Source organism: Seriola lalandi, unplaced genomic scaffold (assembly GCF_002814215.2).
Source record: "Seriola lalandi dorsalis isolate HSWRI2012SDOR001 ecotype SW California unplaced genomic scaffold, Sedor1 jcf7180002054784, whole genome shotgun sequence".
Taxonomy (NCBI): domain Eukaryota; kingdom Metazoa; phylum Chordata; class Actinopteri; order Carangiformes; family Carangidae; genus Seriola; species Seriola lalandi.
In genome coordinates, this window is record NW_019525337.1 from 911,221 (window position 1) to 933,283 (window position 22,063).

At 40.8% G+C, this 22,063-nt stretch overlaps 1 protein-coding gene and 1 long non-coding RNA gene across 2 annotated transcripts in view; both read left to right on the forward strand.

Moving 5' to 3' along the window:
- The window catches only part of LOC147817985 (uncharacterized), a 68,599-nt gene extending 54,355 nt beyond the window's left edge, over positions 1–14,244 (forward strand). The window contains exon 2 of the long non-coding RNA XR_015438416.1: positions 13,503–14,244. This is a non-coding gene — a long non-coding RNA (uncharacterized LOC147817985). The remainder of the gene's footprint in view (positions 1–13,502) is intronic.
- The window catches only part of ano9b (anoctamin 9b), a 27,691-nt gene extending 13,447 nt beyond the window's left edge, over positions 1–14,244 (forward strand). The window contains exons 14-24 of the mRNA XM_023425579.2: positions 1,370–1,406; positions 1,582–1,693; positions 5,470–5,524; positions 5,616–5,713; positions 6,909–7,105; positions 8,149–8,301; positions 8,896–9,040; positions 9,137–9,259; positions 9,352–9,445; positions 9,533–9,645; positions 11,618–14,244. Coding sequence (XP_023281347.1) covers positions 1,370–1,406; positions 1,582–1,693; positions 5,470–5,524; positions 5,616–5,713; positions 6,909–7,105; positions 8,149–8,301; positions 8,896–9,040; positions 9,137–9,259; positions 9,352–9,445; positions 9,533–9,645; positions 11,618–11,651 — 1,161 coding nt within the window. The 3' untranslated portion in view covers positions 11,652–14,244. The remainder of the gene's footprint in view (positions 1–1,369; positions 1,407–1,581; positions 1,694–5,469; positions 5,525–5,615; positions 5,714–6,908; positions 7,106–8,148; positions 8,302–8,895; positions 9,041–9,136; positions 9,260–9,351; positions 9,446–9,532; positions 9,646–11,617) is intronic.
- Positions 14,245–22,063: the final 7,819 nt, after the last annotated feature.

Sequence of the window (22,063 nt, forward strand, 5' to 3'; positions counted from 1 at the left end):
AAAGGGTGTGAATACTTATGTATGTGCGATATTTCAGTTTTTTATTTTTAATAAATTTGCAAAAATTTCTAAAAAACCTTTTTCGCTTTGTCATTATGGAGTATTGTGTGTAGATTGATGAGAAAAAAGGGAATTTAATCCATTTTAGAATAAGGCTGTAACATAACAAAATGTGGGGAAAGTGAAGGGGTGTGAATACTTCCCGGATCCACTGTACATAGACATGTAGTGATTTCTAAATCAGAATTGTTAATGCTCCCTGTTTGGTGGCACTGGCCTTTTACTGAAGTGGAAAAATATGTCATTACTGTGAATGTTTATGTGACTTAGAAAATACCAGCATTACCAGAAAGTAACTTGGAAATTAAACTTTTAAAATACTCCCCAACGCTCCTCTCACAAACAGCCTCCAGTCTACTGGACATAACAAAACACACACATCAGAGCTTTTAACTGTGTTTCAGTATTTGTTGTGTTACACATGGGTGGGTGTGAGTGGAGAACAATGGAAAAAAGAGATGCAGAACCAGAGACAGTGGATACACCTGAAGTTACAGGTGATTAAGTGTGTAGTGTAGTTGTGTAAAAGATAATCAGTGTCTGTGCTTTCAGGGTGTTTTCACTTCATTCCCAGCAGCTAAACTTCACAAACAACAAAGACGCTTTCAGTATAGGTAGTTTTTGTCAGACATGACACCACTGAGGAAACCGGAGGAGGGAAGCTCCTGAAAACCAGGTGTCATACAGAGCATTCAGCAAGTATCAGACCCCTTCACTTTCTTCTCATTTTGTTATGTTGCAGCCTGATGCTAAAACAAAAAAAATCATTTATCAGTCTACACTCATTACCTCACAGTGACAAAGTCAAAGCAGAAATGTAAACATCTTTCCAAATGTGAAAAGAAATTAAAAAGTAAAAACTGAAATATCACATTGGCATATGTGTTTAGATACTTTACTGTGACTCTGGAAGTTTAGCTGAGGTTACTTCATTTCTCCTGATTGGAGTCCAGCTGTGGTAAACTCATGATGTGGAAAGACACACAACAGTGAACAAATCCCCAATTCCTAAATCCAGGTGTGCAAAGCTTCCAAATACTTATGTTAATGTGATATTTCAGTTTTTCCTTGTTAATAAGATTTCTAAGATTCTTTTTTTGACTTAGTCATTATGGGGGATTTAGGTAAAATGAATTTAAACAATTTAAGCATAAAACTGGAACATAATAAAACATGAAAAAATAAAGGGGTCTCAACACATTTTAAATGCATTGTATGTGAAACTAAGAGATCCCTGCTCCTCTAAAGGTCTACCTGCCAATGATGTAATAACCATAAAATCTGTCATGTCTTTGTGTTCTATCTGTAGGTAAACCGATGGGTTTCCCTCAAGCTGTGTGACATAGGTGAGAATCAAGTTAGATGCTTTATTACATTTGTTGTGCTGCAAGTACCAGTAATAAATTATTATATATGTTATTAGACATTTGGTCAAATATCTCATCAGTAACATTCATGCATTTTATCCATTTGCTCTGTTTGCGTGTGTGTGTGTGTGTGTGTGTGTGTGTGTGTATTCAGAGAAGATAAACTCATTTGCTGCCACGGAGAGGAGCTTCACAGTCAAGATGTTCACCTTTCAGTTCTTCACTCTCTTCTCTTCACTCTTCTATGTGGCCTTCTTCCTGGGCAGGTAAAACTGCAACTGCAACTGTCTCTTTTTGTTCGGGGGAAATATAAATACCACATCGAATCATGAAATACTATTAAAATGCACTGATATTACTTTAAAGTTTCAATATCACAAACACGTCAGATGTATCAGTTGATTAGACCTGGAGTCGACTCGCATTTTGTCAAATGGCTGCACTTCTTTTTAGTTGTGTCATTGACAAACAAAATGACTGCAGCACAGAATTAATTGGAGGAAGAGACATGGATGGAAATGGAAGACAGCATATCGCTGAGCATGAGGCAGCCTGGCTCTTGTCTGGCGGCTGCTCCACAGCTCTCAGAGCAACCTCTGATCCAAAGCTGGTGAAACCTCCATGAGTCACCATGAGTGAGTGCCTGACAGCGCTGTCAGCAGACCAGCTGTAGTGTGCTATTATAACTGAACGGTGATCAGGACACACACTTACTTTCTCTGACTGTGTGGAAATCTGATATTTTCACATCACAGATGATTAACTAAGACACTAAAACGTGAGCCTTACATTTAAGAGTTTAGTGTTGGGTGGCTTAACTGGCACAGACTGTGCAGGGGATTGAATAATATGTTTTTTTTAAGCATGAACCACAAAACATGTGAAAATGTAATATACTGTTTCCTGTGACCTGCATTAGTTCAACAGCCGCTTCATCTTCAGGTAACGTTAACTGCAGCCTGCAGAAACATTGTCGATCTATTGACTGCACATTATTTCCAAAGTTTGTGTATTTGTGCAGCGGTAGCACAGGCCTCCAGTCAGGTGCACACTGATGCAGGAAAGAGTTACTGAATGTGTCACAGCAGAGACTAAATATTTGCTGAAAACCTGACACCCTTTCGGCTCAATACAATCTCCATGGTTTAGATTTGATACTGAGGAAAATCAGGACAGATTGTTTTTATCTAACGGATGCCTTCATTACACAAATAAACCACCTAAAAAGATTAAATAATGGGTTGAAAAGAGGAAAAGTGGATTTATTCTTGGGTTCAGATTTTGTAAAATGCTATCAATCCAATCTCTGTTGCAGTAACAGCTGAAAACACCACGGTCTCAACAGAAAAAGGCCCACACTGCTTTTTTATTTATATAGCCCAAAATCACAAATTTGCCTCAAAGGACTTAACAATCTGTGTAGCATCACAGCTCCCTCTGTCCTTCCACTCTCCAATCATAAAAGGAAAAACTCCTTAAACCTTAGGAAGAGCAACAGTCCTCTGTCCCTCCTCCAGGACACACACATATGCAATAGATGTGGAATCTTCAGAACAGAGCAACACAGTATGGACAACATTATAGACTGACAACATTAATGAAGAATATGATCACCAGCACAACTCACCTCTTCTCTACCATGAAGACCTGGAAAGAGGACAGACTACACAAACACACAAGAGGCAAAACCCATAGACAATCAAAGAATACGCCACTAACTGAAAGTTACTGAATGTTACAGCGTGAAGATGAGTTCTAAGTTTGGATTCGAAGCTTCACTGATGTCAGACAGTCTGATGTCAGCAGGGAAGTGGATTCAGAGGACGGGGGCCTGATATGAAAAGGCCCTGTAGCCAGCAGACGTCTTCTTAGCTCTGGGGACAGACAGGAGCCCTAAATTCTGAGAATGTAGAGCATGGGATGGAATATAAGGTTTAAGGAGATCAGACAGGTGTGAAAGCATCTGCCATAGACAGAAAAGACTGAGGGCCCTATCTTACACCCGGCACAAAGCACAAGTGTCTTTGCTAGTTCCAGATCGACACAGTTGTCATTTTCCCGTCCAGTGCCCATGTTGTTGAAATAGCAAATACACTTGCACCTATCTGAGCACCTATGGGCGTGTTGGTCTTAAAATGAGGTGTGGTCAGGCCCATTGCTGGTGCATTGATATCTGTGGAAAAGGACTGACCAACAAAAACCTGGTCTGAAGTCAGTGGTGCAGTATTTCACTGTTATTTTAAGGCTCATTATCAAGAGAGTAACATGGACCAACATACACAGGCACACACAGCTCACACACTCTGCCTGTTACACACAAGCAGAGTGAGCTGAAGATGCTCTTAGATGTTGGATGAGTCAGGTGAACATTACAGTGCAGCCTCAGAAGGAGCTTCTTTGTGACGTGTTGTGTGTTGGATAACGTTGTCATGTGTCATGGACGTCTCTTGCATGAGGCTCTGCAGAGAAGCTTCTTTTTACTACCTGGTAACTCCTCCACAGTGTTCCACATCCATCACCTACATGTGTCCACAGTTTCATAACGAACCGAAGATTCATTCACACTTCTTATATCACATCAAATATTTCTAACGTAGTGATTTGTGCTGTTACTTCTCTGTAGAGCTGTGAGCAGAGCGTTGATTCACTCAGACTTTTTTCCCGCTCGGGCAGCACAGATCTGCTGCCTTGTATCAGGATTGCACTCACTGGTCAGGACTTGATTGACTGGTCAGGATTGCACTCACTGGTCAGTCACAATATGTGATCAACTGACCACAAATAGATTCTAACTCTGTGTGAAAGACCGTGCTATTATAATAGCAGTACGCCAAAGGTGCAGCGGACCTGGCTTTAAAAGGGAATTGGAGATACACTGTGATTGGTTTACTGGATGTTACTCCCAAAACAGCATGCGCCTGGAGCAGTGACTGTTTTTTTCTTCCTTCCTCTGTTACATTGGTGAAAGAAGGCGGTCTTTGTGAGGTCTTTAATGTGCTGATTGAGGGAGAGGGTAGGCTCAAATGAGACACCCTGATTCTTGGCTGTCAGGCTGTGAAAAATCACCCAGTAGTCAGGAGTTACTGTAACTTGATCAAACTGGCTAATTGCTGTATACCAGACTGGGCCAATGACCAGCATCGCAGTTTTATCTGAATTTAGGGACAGGAAGTGATGACACATCCAACTTTTCACAGCAGAAAAGCAGGCCTCTAATTTCATAACTTTAGAAGAGTCATCAGTTTTTTCAGGAAGGTACAGCGGAGTATCATCAGCGTAACAGTGGACATTCATCCCATGACTGCGTAAATGTGTGTGTTTTAAATATTCCAGTTGAAACCTCTAGATAAGACACAGAGACTGACAGCATGATACACTCCTGTACTATAATGTTGTTACTGTATGATCCAATCAGTTAAAGCTAAGAAAAAGTGGATCCAAATACACAACACGATTGACAGAGGATATCATTAATCACTAACTACATTAATTCATAAAAAATTGTATGTTAAGGTCACAATTAAGTCATTAAACCTACGTCCTAAAGTGAAGATGATAAGAAATTAAAGGAATATTATATAAATAACAAAGAGCTGAATGTTGTGTGTGTTTTTCCATTGATAGCTTCTTGCGGTTTTCATGTATTATCAGACATCTGCTACAGATTTCATGACACAGAAACACAACCAGAAACATAATCAATGACCAGTTTGAGGTGATGTGGTTGTTGTTCCTTATGCAAACAGTCGTCTGTTTAATAAGACTTAAAATCAATATTGATCAGACAGTGTAGGAGACACATTTACTCACTTTTAAGATGATGGAGTGAGTGTTCGTCTTCAGATAAAGTTTTGCCAACTGTGATCAGCTATCAGTAGCTAATTCTCATTATTTTTAAGTAATTCCACCTTTTCTCCCAGCGTGAAACATGAGCTGCCTCTCTTTCTACCAGTGTTGCCTACTAGTCCTGTATACAGACCCACCCTTAAGTTCAGAGGTTTAAACTGCAGCTTGTTGATATGAAATTGATGCTCTCTCACAGGATAAATGGCCATCCAGGAAACTATGTGCGTATCGCTCGGTGGAGACTGGAGGAGGTGAGGAGGAGATTCACTTACTGTTCAGACATTCACACACTACGTCTGCAACACGGTACTAACTCTCACATGTGTTCTGTGTGTCTTGTAGTGCCATCCTAGTGGCTGTTTGACAGACCTTTTCATCCAGATGGCTGTGATCATGCTGCTCAAACAGACTCTCAACAACATCTTTGAGTTCACAGTGCCGTGAGTGTTTTCATTTACAGTAAAGGTCCGTATAGTATAGAGGTAGATTTCCATGTGTTGTTTGATTATAAAGCAGGTCTAGGTTCTATTATTAATCCTGTGAAAGTATCAAAGCGCTCAGTCCACAGACAAACACACACAGCCTGTAAAACCAGCTGTTATTGTGGCTGTGTATGTGGATTGCAAACTTGCTTACTCATACTTGAGGGGTGATATCCATGGCCTGGAGTTGGAGCTCTGAAAAAAGGATAAGCTTCTTCACAGCTTTGTCTCCATTCTCTGGCCATAATTTCCCCATATATGCCGTTGGCAGAGACAGCAGAGAAACCGAGATGCTTCATTTCTGTTTATTTCCTGTATCTGTGTCACATGGGTTTCTTCACCTCCCGCCCCTTTAGGAGACCAGCAGCAGGTCTCAGTGGATTCATTCCAGTGGGCGAAGTGAATGAGATCACAGATTATCACAGATTCTTTGGCTCCATAGTCACCAAAATAAATATTGGACCCAGTTTTCACAAACCACACGTCTTCACAACATTCTGACATCAAAATGAAATTTTTCAGACGAACAGATACGGAGAAAATTGACTTTATTTGAGACCTGCCTCTGTCTCAGTGCCATACCCCTGCCAGATCTGTCAGCTGCCGACATCGTTTGCCAACCGATGACCAGATGTTTAGATGGACCAGAGTTATTTTTGGATTGAGTTACTTATACGTGAAACCATGGATTAAACTTTAAGACTTAAATAAAACATGTTTCATTGCTTAACAAGTTGCCTTGGCTTGAGGGAGGGGTCTGGGGACAACGCCCACGTAGGAGACCAGAACTGTGTCCCATTTCATATCATTGGTGCTTCCTGTAATGTGGTATCTTCTGTATAGAGGATCTTATGCTGCCATCACACCACTGCCGGTAGATGTTCTGTCCATGCAATCGCCTTAATGTGACCGCCAGTCTTTCATCTGCAGTTCCAATCAATGCCATTCAAAACTCCACATGGTCTGGCAGAAATGTCAAAAATATCATCAAATATACACAGCGATATCAAAATAATGTAATGTAATGTAAAATATGGGACTTTCTAACCTTTATCTTTGTAAGGCAGCAGCTGTTGAAGGGTTAGTGTCCAGACCTCATCAGGCTGACCGCACAGTGTAAACATGTCACACTCCCCATTCATGTGTTTTTCAGCTGGTTAAAGAGGTGTTTGAGGAGAAACGCTGCAAAGAAACTGGAGAGGAAGTGTGGCTACTGCTACAGGAAGGCCTGCCATGATGAACAGGGACGTATTGAACCATGTGACATCTGTAAACTTCGGGACTGGCTTCGTAACTACCACCTGGCCGACACAGATGCCTTTAGCCTGTTCAATGAGTTCCTGGAGATGGGTAGGTCCACAGTCTCTGCCCTGACCATCACACCTGAAAATGCAACTCACTGGTTTGAAGATGGATTGTTAGAGCACACAAAGGCCTGACAGTTCCTGGCTGAATAATGTCAGAACAAGGGCTAGTTATCATTATAGCCACTTTTCTTCAATCCTAATTCTACCAGCAATAAAAGTAAATTTATTTATTTATTTGATAGGGACAATAAATGTTAATGAACATCAGTACAAAATACACAATGTAAACATGCTGGATTGTAAATGTCGATTTACATCTATAGTCCCTGGGCAGGTAACAAAAACAAAACACATTACACCACTACAAATATAAAATACACCAGATAAAAAAGGGCAAATACATTTTGAGTTAAAAATGATCACAGATGTGGTTTGACTTGATCCAGTGTTTGAGGAGTGTCTTAAAGGTGGGATATGTAGGACACTCCCTTATTGCAGGTGGGAAACCATTCCGATATTTACCTCCCTTTACTGACAGCACAGTTTGTCCAAATGTGGCGCAACATAATGAGCCACAAGACCAGCACAGTCTCCAGAGCTGAACCACATGGAGCTGGTCTGGGATGAACTGGACAGAGGGTGAACGCAAAGCATCCTGCATGTGACACACATAAGTGTGAACTTATGTGTAACTTTCTGAACCATGTGTGATTTCCACTGTAGAAAGAATGTGAGCTTTCAGCTGCAGGAGGAGTCAGACATTTAGATTTTATGATTTCATTCCAGAATCACTTTGTAAATTTCAGTAACACCTGGAAAAATGGAGGTGTTCTAAAACATTTGCCCATTAGTGAATAGAGTTAGATACATTCACTTCAATGGGAAAATGTAACATGCACATGCAACATCAACTTATACGTATATTTCATAATTGCACATCAGCAAAGTCATTGACAGTATTATTAGTTCTTCTTCTCTTAATAATTCTTGATGTAACAGACGGTCTTATATATTCCAGAGGAAGACAAAATTAAACCTTTTAAAGAATTAAATGTTAATGTTATGGGCTTTGTCTGTGCACTCCAGTGGTCCAGTTCAGTTTCACCACTATATTTGTGGCTGCGTTCCCCCTCGCTCCCCTGTTGGCGCTCATCAACAACATCTTTGAGATCCGCTTAGACGCCATCAAGATGGTCGGCCTGGAACGCCGGCTGGTTCCCAGGAAGACCAATGACATTGGTGAGCTGTGTGTCTGTTTATATATGAGTGAAAGGTTTCTGTGTGGAGCACACTGTTGTATCAGTTTCACATCACTGAATCATTTCAATAATAGATAATAAACATCGGCTGTCAAAAATCTGAGCCAGCTGTGAAGCCAAATTCACAGAAGAATGGGCAGGTATAAGGCAACAGGAAACCTTCAACATACCCTCATTTGGGTTGTGCCGATGGACGATGATATTGATGTTTATGAGAACGATCGCTGATAGCTCATGTCTTTGCAAATGTCAGGACGATATTTAACTTGTTTTCCCTTTAATGTAGTAACTTCTTATTTGTAGTATTCAATTAATCTCAAATTGAATTTGCCCCACCACAGTTTCACGTATCTAACCGCATGTAACCATGAGTGCAACACGCACACACACACTCCGATCAGCTGACTGTAATGAAGCAGCTTGTGTGTAGGTGCTGCTCCGTGATTACAGAGCGGAGATCGACAGACAGAACACGTCATTTAGTTCAGCTTCTCAGTCAATTATTCAATCATTATTTGTGATGACAATTTTGTTTTAACATAGACATAAACATCTTACTGTCTTCTGTGTACAGGTGTGTGGACGAAGGTGTTGGAGGCCATCGGTGTGTTGGCGGTCATCGCCAACGGCCTGGTCATTGGAGTGTCATCGGACTTTATCCCACGCCTCGTCTATCGTTATCGCTACGGCCCATGTGCTACTGGAAGCACTCACACACAGTCAGTCATGTTTCAGCTGGTACAAACATCTGACATCAAGTCAGCAGAGTGTTTTCTGTGTTGTGTCTCATGGTGTGTTTTGTGGTGTTGTTGCAGCTGCATGCAGGGCTACATCAATGACACTCTGTCCACGGCTTTGATTAGTCACTCAGCAGTTCAGAAGGATTTTAGTATTATTCAGATGAAGACAGAGGATGGATTCAACGTTACACAGTGCAGGTGAGACCACCTCACTGTTATTCAGCTCTGTCCAAACATACAGAGTAATCAATCACAGATGTGTTAAACTGGACAATCTGTCTCATGCGCAGCTATAGAGACTACAGGAGTGATGAGGACTACACACTGACCTCTCAGTTCTGGTTGGTCCTGGCTGTGCGTTTCGCCTTTGTCATCCTGTTTGAGGTTCGTATTCCAGATGGGGCCGAGGGGGTGTTGTTCATGTGAATCGATGAGGCCAGTTACATAGTTGTTTTGTGTCTGTTTCCACAGCATGTTGTAGTGGTGTGTAAGTTTATAGCCGCCTGGTTCGTCCCCAACAATCCCATGCAGGTGAAGAATCATCGTCTGACTGACAAACTGGCTCGGCTGAAGGAAGAACTCCGGTGAGTCAGCATTACCACGAGACAAATATCATGTGACAAGCTGTGAAAACACTGTTGGAACGTCTTCATCATTAAAATGTGTCTCGTAACCAGATTGTACGTAAATGTGATTTTAGCCTGATTATGTTTACACCTGGTATTAATATGAGTTCACATTGATCGATAACCCTAACCCTAGCCCATGTCACATCCTGCTCTTGTTGGACATTTGTGGACATAGAGCTGCTGCGCCTCTTCGCCACAGACGTCAACTGTGAAAATAAGTCAAAATCAGTATTTTGTGGCGGCCAGTCACTATAAACCACCAAATATTTATTTTCTAAATCATTTACGGTCGCACTGCTTCTCAGTCCACTGCAGGTACACAGTGCACACACACACAGACACACGTACACACGCACACACACACACACACACAGACACACAGCAGAGCAGAGGCTGCGCCGGACTACATTAAGATTACTGCAGTTGACGTTACTATCACTGAACTTTACGTTACTGTCAGTGTAATAAAAAGTAAAAGTCCAATAAGAACTTTATCCAACCTCCTGTTCAACTAGCAACAAACAGAAAAGAGATATTTACATCTGTTTCCTCCACCGACTCCTGGTGTCTTTTACATTACAACATTGCGCTGGTTAAACTAATAGCGAACTGTTATGTTACAGTCAATTCAAATCCTGTTCTAATTAGTCCTTTTTAAAAAAGAAGCAGTAATATTCTGAGATGTGGATAAGGTTCAGATAAAATCCAAACGATACCTGTCCCTACAGCTGGTTAATGTCTGACTTTGGGAGGATGAGCACATCACAGTTCAAATCCCTTCACTTTAAATCTTGTTCAACCAGTGTTATTTTATGATTATTATTTTCTACGGTGCACAGTGAGCTCAGTCACAAACATGTGAAGGATTACTCCATGTAAGTGTTGTCTGTTCATTAGTAGACAGAGCTTTTTTTTTAAAGTATATTTTTGGGGCTTTTTATGCCTTTATGATAGCACAGTAGAGAGAGACAGGAAATGGGGAGGCAGAGAGAGGAGGAATGACATGCAGTAAAGGTCCGATGCGGGATTCGAACCAGGGCCGACTGCAGCGAGGACTGTAGCCTCTACATACGGGCGCCTGCTCAACCCACTGCGTCACTCGACGCCCCGTAGACAGAGCTTTTGACCTTGTAGCTGATAAAAACTCTCATAGAGTCGCCTGCTGCTGCCTGAGAATTTACACCGAATAAGTGTTTGAGAAAATGTTTAGGCCTGAATCTGGGGTTATTGATCATGTCATTTAAAGTTTCTGGAGGAAAATTAATCATTTAGATTAATCGACTATTCGATGAAATAGTCGATAGATTAATCATTAGAAAAATGGTTGGTAGTAGGAGCCCTAATGCCAAATTTAAAGAAGTTCCTTCAAGGCGTTACTGAAAAATCGTGTCCACCAGAATGGGACAGACAACACGAAAACAATATGGCTGTGGCTCTGAATACCGCCAGTGTGGACACATAAAAATAGGAGAAGAAGAACAGAAGATGGCAGCCATCCATGACGCTGTGTTATTGTATTTGCTTGCTTTAAAAAGCGGAGGAAGAAGCCTTTGACAACTGGAATGCTGAGGACAAAGAGCAGAGGAGACTGTGATTTATGCAGCTGGCTAATGGCTGCTAGCTCCTTCGCTGCTACCTTGATGGTTTGAAACATTTACGCACAATTACACATTTCAGCCCATCTAGTCGTTGTATGTGGATTGATAATGCAGTTGTTTTGTGTCTCTGTGGTAAAATTCCTTCCCGGATCACAATTCGTCCTCAATGCGTCTTGGGTGCATTTACACCTGTACTGTCATGTGGTGAACCACTATCTGACTGCAATCCAATCACCCAAAACATATTTTAATGCCAGGTGTAAATGTGATAGACAGGATGTGGTGATCTTCTTGTTCTACATTGTGCATGTTTTCTTGGTTTATTTCAGAGAAACTAAACGCAGCAGATCGACAGACGTCTGAACCTTCCACTGAAAACTTCAGATCTGCTCCTGCTGGTTAAAGTGTGAAGTAAAAGGAGGAATTCTTGTTTTTATAATTTATATTTGTTGTTGGACTATGAGGCTGGACTCCATTGTAATGTTGTGTAAAGATTTTTGTGTGATGATATTATTGAATAATGTGACCACACAACAACCACCTTCTACCACATATTACATAACAGTTGACAGTCATATAATTTTTTTATACTAAAATGTAAGAAATAATTTATTTTCATCATTTGATGTTGTTAATAAATTGTCGACTGAGTGATCTGGTTAAAGGAACAGGTTTCTGGTCAGAGTTAGAGGAGAAGATATATTCTCTGTAGATATATAACCTGTTGAGTCAGACAGTCTCCCCGAACACCTACACCTGCAGTGTACACTGAGTGTACAGTGTGCAACCATATGATGGCACATTACGTACCAGACAGGTGTGTAGACAGGTCAGGGATCTACCAACACAGTTCACTGAACACTCATTCAATGAACATTTTTCCTGACAGCACCTCATAGCTCAGTGTGTCCCTCAGTCTACCTTCGTCTGCTGCACCACACTAGACCAACTGTTGGTGTTAAGCCTATAAACTGCCAGTAATCAGAATGCATGAGGAAGTTAAAGTTCAATAATGAAATACAGTCTGACTCCCACATTTGTTAATGTCCAGTTACAGTTATAACTCAACATCCAAAGATGGTTATTACTTAAAATTAACAATCTATTCTTCTGAGACTGATAAAGTTATCATGTATCTGACACTGTCAACATTATTATTGAATATATCATTCTCTCAAAGGTTTTGTTTTATACTTTTGTTAAATATGTCAAGCTCCTCTAAGGTCCCAAGTGTGTGTGTGGTTTAACAGTAATCTGAGACTATCTGTACCACTGTATGGTTGATCCATATAAGTTGTTCCAACAAATCATCTGAGCTGTACTGAGCCTTGTGATGTGGGATCCACAGGATGGTGTTATTGTGTCCCATTGAGCTGTGATAAACTTCTTCACTCTGTGGCAGTAACTGACACTGTGTCACACAATTGAAGACTGATTAATGCAAACAAGTATATATATAATCATATATATATATATGTATGATTGTTGACGTAACACCAAAAGGACTTTGATTATCACTAAGGTGTGAATCCTGAACTCTCATACTTGCGTACTCTACTATTCTATAGAATGGGTGAAATGTAACAGACTTAAATGAATGACATAGCTGTATGTGTTTAAGTCCAGTAAAATTAAGCAATAACTATACTAAACAAAAACATAAACATAATCCTTTTGTTTTTGCTTCTATTTTTCATGAGTTGGAATTGAAGATCTGAGACTTTTTTGAGCCACACAAAAAAAAAACTTCTCAAAATGTCTTCACAAATGTCTTTACATCTGTGTTAGTGAGCACTTCTCCTTTGCAAAGATCATCCCTCCACCTGACAAGTGTGACGAATCAAGATGCTGATCACACTGCACAGGTGTGACCTGGTCACAATAAAAGGCCATTTTAAAATGTGCAGTTTTATTTTGAAAAAATTATTTTTTTAGTTACTGAACTGTGTGACCTGGGCTACAGATGTGCATTTTTTGGGGGGGAAGGATGTGGGTCAGAAAACAAGTCAGTCAGGAAGTGGATCGCGCTGTCGTACACGCAGATCCAGAGCATCCAAACCTGCGAAGTGGTAGACATGTCTGGTGACTCTGCAGGTCATGCAAGAACTGGGATGTTTTAGGCTTCCAGGAACTGTGTACATCAGGCTGCAACAGGAGGCAATGGCAGCAGATGAAGGGCACGACAATGGGCCTCAAGATCTCACGGTATATCAGTGTGTGTGTGTGTGTGTATCTTTTGTGTTTATAGAAAAAGTCTTACAGATTTATGCAATGTGTGTGTGACTCATTAGTCAGGTGGCATCCTTTGTGAGTGAATGCTGCATGAGTAAGTTCACCCAATGATCCTCCAGTGACCCAAACTGTGAAACTTCAGTCACCCATCACCTGGAGTCCAGCACGCAACTAGTCCAGAGACCCTGAGTTCTGTGTTGTGTACCTGATGTTGCTTTTGCCACCATACACATCTGAAATCGCTCTCTCTCCCTTTGTGTCTCTCTGTCTGTCTGTTTGTCTCTCTCTCTCTTTCTCTCTGTCCTCAAACTGTGGGTATCTCTGGTTTGGAGCAGAAGAGAACTGTCCCTCTGCTTGGACTCTGCCCACTATTTACATCAGACAGACCAAGAATAGATTTTCTTTTAAGAGGTTAATAAAACAAAATTTGATAAATCTCATCTAGATGTTACTGTTTTTTCTGCACCTTTGTCTTCATTTTCTTCCTGATAATGTGCATTTGTGACATTTTAATTTAGTTTTCATTGTAAGTTATTATTGTTTATTGTTTTACATGTAGAGTTATTTTAATTATTTTCTGTGTTTGGCTTGTTTTGTTTTTTTTCATTGATATAGTGTGATTTTTTATAATTATTTTTTTAATTTGTTGTTATTGTGTGTGGAAGACTAGCGACCACTGTGTGGAAGCTGATGGGGATCCAAATAAAGAAATACATCAACAGTATATGCAGCTGTTCATGGTCTCTCTCTCTCTCTCTCTCCTCCCTCTCTCTCCTCCCCCACACCCTCTTCTCTTCTCAACCAGTTGAGGGAGCCGAGGACAGTGACATGGTCCTAAATATCTGATGGGAAGAGATCGAACGTGTTGGTTAGGCATTGTTCTAATATCCAAACCAAGATGGTTTGTTAATTATCATGAAGACCTGAAGACATGAAGACCTAATGTATGCATATCAGCGGAAATTCTCAAACACTGCATTCAGTTCTGTCAGCAGCACTCTCACACTTCAGACAGCTTGTCAGCACAAACACTGACATCATGACAACACAAAGCTTCCACGTCCCTTGGAACAGACACAGACAGAGTGAAAACAAATGGTACGGAGAAGGTCATGATAAGGACAAACTTAGACTTGACTGGCTGTACTGGACTGATAATCAGTGTGCTGTCTCAGTGACTCTGCTAAGAATAAACATTTACACAGACAGCAAATATGCATAGGGAGTAGCACACTCCCACTTCCACACACACTTCCTAACATCCACAGGCAAACCACATGCTCATCACACCTTGGTCGCTGCTCTCCTCGATGCTGTGTTTCTGCCCAAACAAGTTGCTATCTGTAAATGTGAGGCTCACACTAACAGTCCTGATTCAGTTTCACAGCCAAATGCCAGAGCTGATGCTGCAACAAAGGCTGCTGGAGAGCAGAACACATTTCATGTGTTTCTATTCCTGACTCACCACTGACACCCACAGCTGACTTACATGAATTGAAAAAATCAGAGTGACAACACTGCCTGGAAGAAAGCAGGATGTTCAGAGACTGACAAAGTTTGGATGTACAATGTTTGTGCAAATAAAAGGGAGGATGTTGATCTCTCTTTGATATCTATACATTTTGCGTTCCTGGTCACAGTCTTGCGTTGTTTGCTTCATGTCATTTGATTATGGCTGTCAGGTTGGGGACAGGAGGGAGAGACAATAACGTGTATCATATAAGGGAAAGTGTCCAACTGCATGCATAAACATACATAATCATGCACACATTTGTACTGTGCAGCACATGTGCCTGACCATCTCCAGTCAAACCATGTGATGAAGATGTCCCCATCCTCGAGCTCCATCCCTCATCACCACCACCTGTGTCTTTGCTTCATCTAATAGAAATATGGATGATCCCTGCCGGGGTCTAAGCGCCAAAGTCTATTCCTTCTGTTTACAGTAAATTTCATTTTATTTCAAATTTGTCAAATTCTTCTGTTCTTTTATTGGTTTCTCCTGATTGAGTTCCATATACACAATTTACACCTCCCACCTCAACAACACAAAAAGGCCCAAAATCTTAACTGAGCAGCTAAACAAGACAAGAAGACAAAACAAAACTAATTAAAACAAGACAAAACACAAGATAACACAACATAACGTACAACAACAAACAAAGTCAAACAAACAAGCTCAACCTCAGTGTCTTCATATCTGATCAACTTAAACAAGATCAAATATAAATAAACACTCATATGTTATATATAATAATAAGTCTTTTTATCCTCCACACTCTACAACTTCAACCACAATGCAATCTTTAGACCAATCCATTTGGCATGTGGCATAATTGTCAATCTGTCCTACATTATATAAAGAGGGGAAAAACATGAGAAAAACAAACCATCACAGAAACTAATACCCTCAGACCTGGTTTAAGCATAAAAACTAATCTTATGTACACAATGATTGTAATATGATTTAGAATTAAGTTACTTTGTTATTTTCAATGGCCATTGTCTTTTTCATGTTTGACATGTCTTTTTTCCAGTGTAGTGGAGTAGAAGAGTTCAAGATGATAATTGATGAAAAAAGAATAATCCACCTCCATGGATACCTCACTGTATCCTGTAGCACATCTTGAAATACACAAACTGATGGATTAAAGTAAAAGATTTTCCCAATACCTCTGATAACCAATCCCAAAATGTGTGGATCAATGAGTCTGTAATTTCCCATTTAAAACAATTCTGTCATATTTATTAATTTTATTTCTTGTGCAATTATTTTATAGAAAAAAATTCATTGAATGTAATATCTCTGTTAAATTCTAACTTGTGTCCCTTTGCTGCACATCATCCTATCTCTCTCTCTCTCTCTCTCTCTTTCTCTCTCTCTCTCTCTCTCTCTCTCTCTCTTTCTCGCCAGCAGAATTAAGGCAAAAAATTACTTAAAAGGAAAAGAGTGAGGAACCTGCTGGTTTACACTTTTCTTTCAATGTTTTTAACTTCAAAAATCACAAAGCATTGAACAACAAGCGCATCCCAGCAGGTTCATCACTTGTTAGTGTCCCCTGGAAACACTTCTGTTGGGTTGTATTTGCTGTGAGTATTTGCAGCTCATGTGTTGTCACAATGATGAAGATGTTTTCTGAAGTTGTTTGTGTTTTGTCAATTTGCATGTGTTTTCTTAAGTTGCAGTGCGTTGAGCTCTCAGGGCCACCCTGCAATGTAAATCAGAGGTTTGAAATGAACTTCTAGGTTGCATTGATTTTTTACCACTCTTTCAGAAAATTAAAAACAAAATCTTACAATTTCCCCAACTTTTTGTAAGAGTGTTCACTGAATATTAAATAAGTTATTTAGACGGGTTTGAAAATGGAGGTATAAAAAGGAGACATGGGCTACTGAGTCTGTACATGTATGGGCTCAGATTTTTGTGCTTTTGGACCAACTCATTTTTCAAAGAGAAATTAACTTTTGGGGTTTCTTTCAGAAATAAAAAACAACTCCCACATTTATACACATTTAAAATTGATAATATCGCAATTAGTGCATCACGTCTGAAATCTGTAGTACCTCAAACACAACCTCCTTGTCCTCCCCATCTACCTCCTTTATGATGGCTGACAACCCAGTCTCTGTTTTGTCTGTGTCAAATAATACGCTAGCACCAAGTGGCAGCAAGTCTGCAAAGCTTGTAGTTTTATCCAATATATTTGTATAAATTAGTATATTTTTTTGTCGATTGATGTTTTTTAATTATATATCCTTATTTTGTCTGACGATGGAGAAAACAAAGTATACAAAGGAAGAACTCCTGGCTTTAAAGTGTACCAGTTGGAGTTAAACATCCCATCTCGACTGAGCTGAAGAAGCCATGGATGCAGAGCTGGGGCTAAGCTAAAGGGTAGGAGATGGAGATATAAGCTTTTTCTACCATCGATCCTCATGGGAAATGTCAACGAGTGTAGTCTCATGTGTTTCACGGAGACCTGTTTAAACAACAACACTCCCAACCGTTGTGTGGATTTGCTTCACTGCAGAACGAGCGGATAGAGACACCAGAGCAAGTGGGAAGAACAAAGGTGGAGGACTGGTTCTGCTTGTGAACAATAGATGGTGCAACCCCGGTCATATCACAGTGAAGGAGAAGATCTGCTGTTGGGATATTAAACTGTTGGCAGTTGGTCTTACACCGTACTATGTACCGAGGGAATTCTCACACATTGTCGCCATTGTTGTTTACATTCAACCACGAGCAGAGTCTGCAGTCGCATGTGATGTCATCCACAAGACTGTTGCGAGGGTAAAGACCCAGCACCCTGATGCATTCATTGCATTTATTAAAGACAAGATGGAAGGATGGGAGTGGATCCCTGCTTCACGTCCTGGATTGTGGATTACCTGACAAGACAATAGTACGTCAGGCTGAGTAACAGTGTCTCAGGGACAGTGATGAGCAGCACTGGGGCTCCACAGGTGACTGTTCTGGCTCTGTTCCTGTTCACCCTGTACACGGCCGACTTTAAATACAACTCTGAGTCCTGCCACATCCAGATATACTCGGATGACACAGATATCGTGGTGCGTATCAGGAACGGGCAGGAAGAGGAGTACAGGGATCTGATGATGGCCTTCAGTGAATGGAGCGATAAGAACTGCCTCCTTCTGAACACCCTCCAATACCAAGGAGATGGTCTTGGACTTACGGAGGTCTAGGTCCACCCTTCAGCCAGTCAACATTCAAGGGAAGGACATTGAGGTGGTGCACACTTATAGATACCTAGGTGTGCACCTGGACAGTAAACTGGACTGGTCCCTGAACACAGATGCCATCTACCAAGGGGCAGAGCCGGCTCTTTTTCCTCAGGAGGCTCAGGTCCTTTGACGTCTGCATTGAAATGCTGCACATGTTTTATCAGTCAGTGGTGGTCAGTGTACTCTTTAATGCTGCAGTCTGCTGGGGCAGCAGCCTGTCAGACATGAACAAAGAGACTGGGCAAGCTGGTAGAAAAAGCTGGGTCTGTGCTTGGCAGGAGTCTGGACTCACTCAGGACTGTTGTGGAGAGACGCATTCAATGTAAGATGGAGGCCATCTTAGACAATACTAACCTTCCTCCCTAAAACATTGTGGCAGGACAGAGAAGCAGCTACAGCTGCAGTAAACGTCTCATCTCACTGCGCTGCAGAACAGAGAGGTTCAGGAGATCCTTTGTTCCCACTGCCACCAGGCTGTAGAACACCTCAGCCAAAGGAAGTGGACTAATCTAATTATTATTGTTTATTTATTTTTAGCTGTTTTTATTGTTATTATTATTATTATCAGCAATGAGCTAATGGACACATGAATTTCCCCTAGGGGATAAATAAAGTATCTATCTATCTATCTATCTATCTATCTATCTATTTATTTATCACTGATGAGTGTGTGTCAGCGTATGGGAATCCTTCTGCTCCATCTCAGCAATAACAGGAGTTGACAGCTGGCCGACCTGCTCTGGCCTGACATCAGCTTGGACTCATGTTCCAGGGCTGGGACCCTCATGTCTGTCTGTGCAGAGGTGTGGATGTCATTAGGATGTTGTGGTAATGAAATCCAGGCTATCAGGCATTAGATTAGCTGCTGTTGCCATGGGGTTTGTTTCCCTGACCCACCCACACAGGCCAACATCAACAAGGCTTTTAGGTGATTCTACGGTACATTTCAGTCAATTTACCTCTTTAATGAGCATCATGGATTTCTTTTTCCCCAGCATTATCTTTATGCAAAAGCACTATTGTGAGTATGAAAAAAATTGATTATTGTGTATGATTTCATATGTTCACCTGTCATGGGAAAAATACTAAATTAAACTAAATGTGGAAATATAATAAAAAATATGATATAAATATAAATGACTGGACAAACTTTTTGACCCAATGATGATGCTAGATGAATAGATAGGGAATGTACAGTAACTTTATCTCACACCCGGCGCAAAGTGATGCAAAACAAAACGCAAGTATTTAGTTTCAGACTGAGACAGTCCATTGGCATGTTGGTCTTAAAATGGGATGTCTTCAGGCACATTGTTGGCGCATTGCTACTTTGAGGCAGCAGAAAGTGACCAACGTTTGACCGACCACAACCTGGTCTGAAGTCAATGACGCAGTATTCCACTGTTATTATAAAAAATGATCAATTAACAAATTATCAAGAGAGTAATATGCACCTACATGACAGATGCACATGCACTGTTGTTTCCACTCATTCATAAGAGATGATTGTTTACAGTTGAAATGTGGACATCCAGTGAAAGAGCAGGCTGGGCTTTGCTGGTCCCAAAAGTCTAAAATTCTACACAGCAAAAGGAATAAAATTGAAGTCACTGTGCCCGTACTTTTATTATCTTCTATTCTAAGTCTATTCCTCCATGTGCTTGTTAGCCACATAAGAAGTCTGTAGTGGATGTTGTCACAGTGTAAATGTGTAAAGTAAACCTAGTAAACTCATCATCAGGGAAATGGTAAATGGCCTGCTTTTCTAGTCATATCGACCACTCAAATCACTTTACACTCCAAGCCATGCTCACTCACACATGCATGCTGCGCTTTTCTATCACACACACACTCACACACCAACAATACATCGGGGATAATTCAGGGTTTAGTATCTTGCCCAAGCCGCCCACAAAGGATGAACTGTAATGGTTGGGAATGCTTTCAAGGAAAATTCAATGCAACCAAAATGTAACTGTCGTGGAAATGATGTATTTCCGTGAGGAGAAATGAACAAATAAACGATGATACAACAAGCAGTAGTCTTTTGTATTTTAATAAAGTGGTTAAACAGAATAATATATAGTATAACAAAGTCAATCTATTTCAGCTGAAAGGACAGAGCTCATACACCAGACTGTATTTGGTGAGTCTGACAGAGGAGTACAGTTAAAGTTTCATATTCATAGTTAAATCATATCATAGGGAGACTAGCGAGGCAGAAACGCTAGCCCTGAGCTCAGCCACCTTGTCTTTGAGTTGATGCGAATGGAATGTTCCCTCATTATCCCACACAGCAAACAAAGTCACTGAAAGGTACCAAGGTCACCTGTGTGCCTCCGCTGAGTTGAAAGCTCACACACACAGAATACTCTTTCAAAACAGGATATTGTATGTCTATATGTGGTAATGATACATTTTTCTCCTACAATTCCCCCTTTGATTATGCTATGGCCATTCACTATATACAAACTCATGTTTAAGTAAACACATCATTAATGACAAACAGCTGCTTTTGCTGTTTTTGTAGAACCTACACATTCTAGTGTGGAGGAGCAAGCGTGGGGGAGAGCAAGGTTTTAATACACAAGTATCAAACAAAAAAACAAGTGTCAGACACTGTCAGACTTGCCATGCCATGTTACCAATATGCATAATGTGTGACTGCAAATACACAGCGTCCTTTTCTTTTAGGTTTCTTTCTTTTATTCCAGATCTAAAGATATCCTAGAGGGCTGCAGAAAGGAATTATGTTCTTACCATTCCACTGCTGCATGGGTGGATTGCTGAAAGGGCAAAGATTGGTTACTGCTTTGAATAATAACAAATGTCCTGCAAAAATTTCCAATCTGAGACCTGTAACAGTCTATGTGAAGACAAAACACCAGTTCAATATTTAATGCTTTGTACAAGGGAGCTCTGACTGACTTTTATCATTTTTCCTTCCTGAATATCTGTATCCCAGTGGTGTCTGAGTGAGAACGAGAGATCAGTGAGGTTAAATGAACCATACATATTCCCTGTGTGTACCATGCAAAGTTAATAGCGATACACATTCCCCCTTTGCCCATGTGGTCACCAGATTTTGTCCATGGAACACGTTCCTGTGGAGTAGAGAGTGATTGGAGACAGAAACATCAGTATAAGGATCCACCTCAGCATGGAGCAAACTGGGAACTAGAAACAGCTGTAGACTTGGCAGCTACACCAGCAGCAGCATTTCCTGTGGGCATGGGGTCAGAGTTTTTAGTGTGTGCATCACATTTCATCACAGAGATGGAGGCAGGAAGCAGAATGGCATCTAACAGGCCAGACATGAGCTTGTGGTGAGCTATGGGCTTGCCACGTGATGTAAGGATATCCCTATGTTTCCAAAGTGCACCACAAAGTGTTTCCAAGTGTAAATATTTATAGTTTTACCCCCATGATTGACAGAAGTCATGTAACTGTCCTTTTGGTCAACAAACTGAGTAAAAGGCAGGTCAGGTTTTGGCAGACCCAGAGTGGAAGCAGACTGTAGAGAGCCCTTTAAGTCAGTGACGTCTCTGTCAGCTTTGTCAATCCAAGTCAGTTTGTCATGTGCACTGAGATTTTTTACATGAATCATGGAGGAGAGGTGTCTCTCTCTCTGGGTAATTTGGAATCCACTGTCTACAATATGACGTCATATATAAGAAACTTAGCATCTGTTTCTTGGTGATTGGCTTTGGAACAGCCTGTATAGTGTTGAAGAAAATTCCCTCAAGTCCTTAGTTTCAAGTTTGCTGTAGTGATGCAAGTTTATTGGTATCCCAGGA